Genomic DNA, 1,037 nt, shown 5'->3' on the forward strand with positions numbered 1-1,037 from the left:
GTGGGGGAAAGGGAGAGAGGCAAACCATGAGAGACTCTTGAATGCTGACAAAAACTGAGAACTGATGGATGTAGGGGGGAGGGGGGATAGGCATGGAGGAGGGCACTCATGGGGATGAGCACTGGGTGTTATGTGGAAACTAATTTGACTATAAACTATTTGTAAGAAAAAAAAGAGAAAAAAATAAAAATGATTTTCATTTAGCATTCTGTGGAAGATAGCATTCTTTTGAAATCTTCACTAATTTGATAGGTTGACATTTTTTTTACTGTTTTACCTTTTCTTGTGATGATAGACATTGGTCAACTCAGCATTTATGATCAATCACATTTCTCAGAGAGCTTTTATGGGCATCCTGAAATTGGCTCTTTGGCTCTGCAAGGTTGCTAACCTCTGGACCTCTGAACCTTTTGTTCACAGAAGAGACTGTGTTGGCCTGGCAAACTTTCTGCATTTATGTTCCTGGATCAGTGGGGGGATTGAGTTGGCTGTGTTGCTATGACCCTTGGCTCAGGGATCTTTTCCACAACAACTTTGAATAACCCTGTCCTTGATCTGCTTGGTTCTAACTCCGTAGATGATGGGGTTCAGCATGGGAGGTGCCATGAGATAGAGATTGGCAAACATGATATGTACTCATCGGGGCACATGATGTCCAAAGGAGTGGGTGAGAAAATTAAAGAGGGCAGAGATATATACAGCCAAGATGACACAGGTATGGGATGCACAAGTACCAAAAGCCTTGAGCCGGGCTTCACCGGAGGGCAGCTCTAGAACAGTTCTCAAAATCATCACATAGGATAAACTGATGACAATCATATCAAAGCCAACAACAAAGAAAGCCACAAAGAGCCCATATGCACGATTTACTCTAGTATCTGCACACACCAGCTTCAGCACAGCCATGTGCTCACAGTATGACTGGGGAATGACTTGGTTGGGGCAGAAGGGCATCCTGGAGACCATTATGCAGAAGGGGCTCACCCACAGCAGTGCTCTCATCATCACAGCTGCTCCCAATTTACCCACTACAGCTG

General features: G+C 44.5%; 1 protein-coding gene across 1 annotated transcript; it reads right to left on the reverse strand.

Moving 5' to 3' along the window:
- Positions 1-510: 510 nt before the first annotated feature.
- Positions 511-1,032, reverse strand: LOC120227833 (olfactory receptor 52R1-like; the record flags this gene model as incomplete). Its single annotated transcript, XM_039225845.1, is given in 1 exon segment — positions 511-1,032. A coding segment is annotated over 1 exon segment (522 nt), but the record flags the coding sequence as incomplete, so codon positions are not given.
- Between the last annotated feature and the right edge of the window lie 5 nt (positions 1,033-1,037).

The sequence above is a fragment of the Hyaena hyaena genome, unplaced genomic scaffold (assembly GCF_003009895.1).
Source record: "Hyaena hyaena isolate Hyena2069 unplaced genomic scaffold, ASM300989v1 scaffold_5663, whole genome shotgun sequence".
Classification (NCBI taxonomy): Eukaryota; Metazoa; Chordata; class Mammalia; order Carnivora; family Hyaenidae; genus Hyaena; species Hyaena hyaena.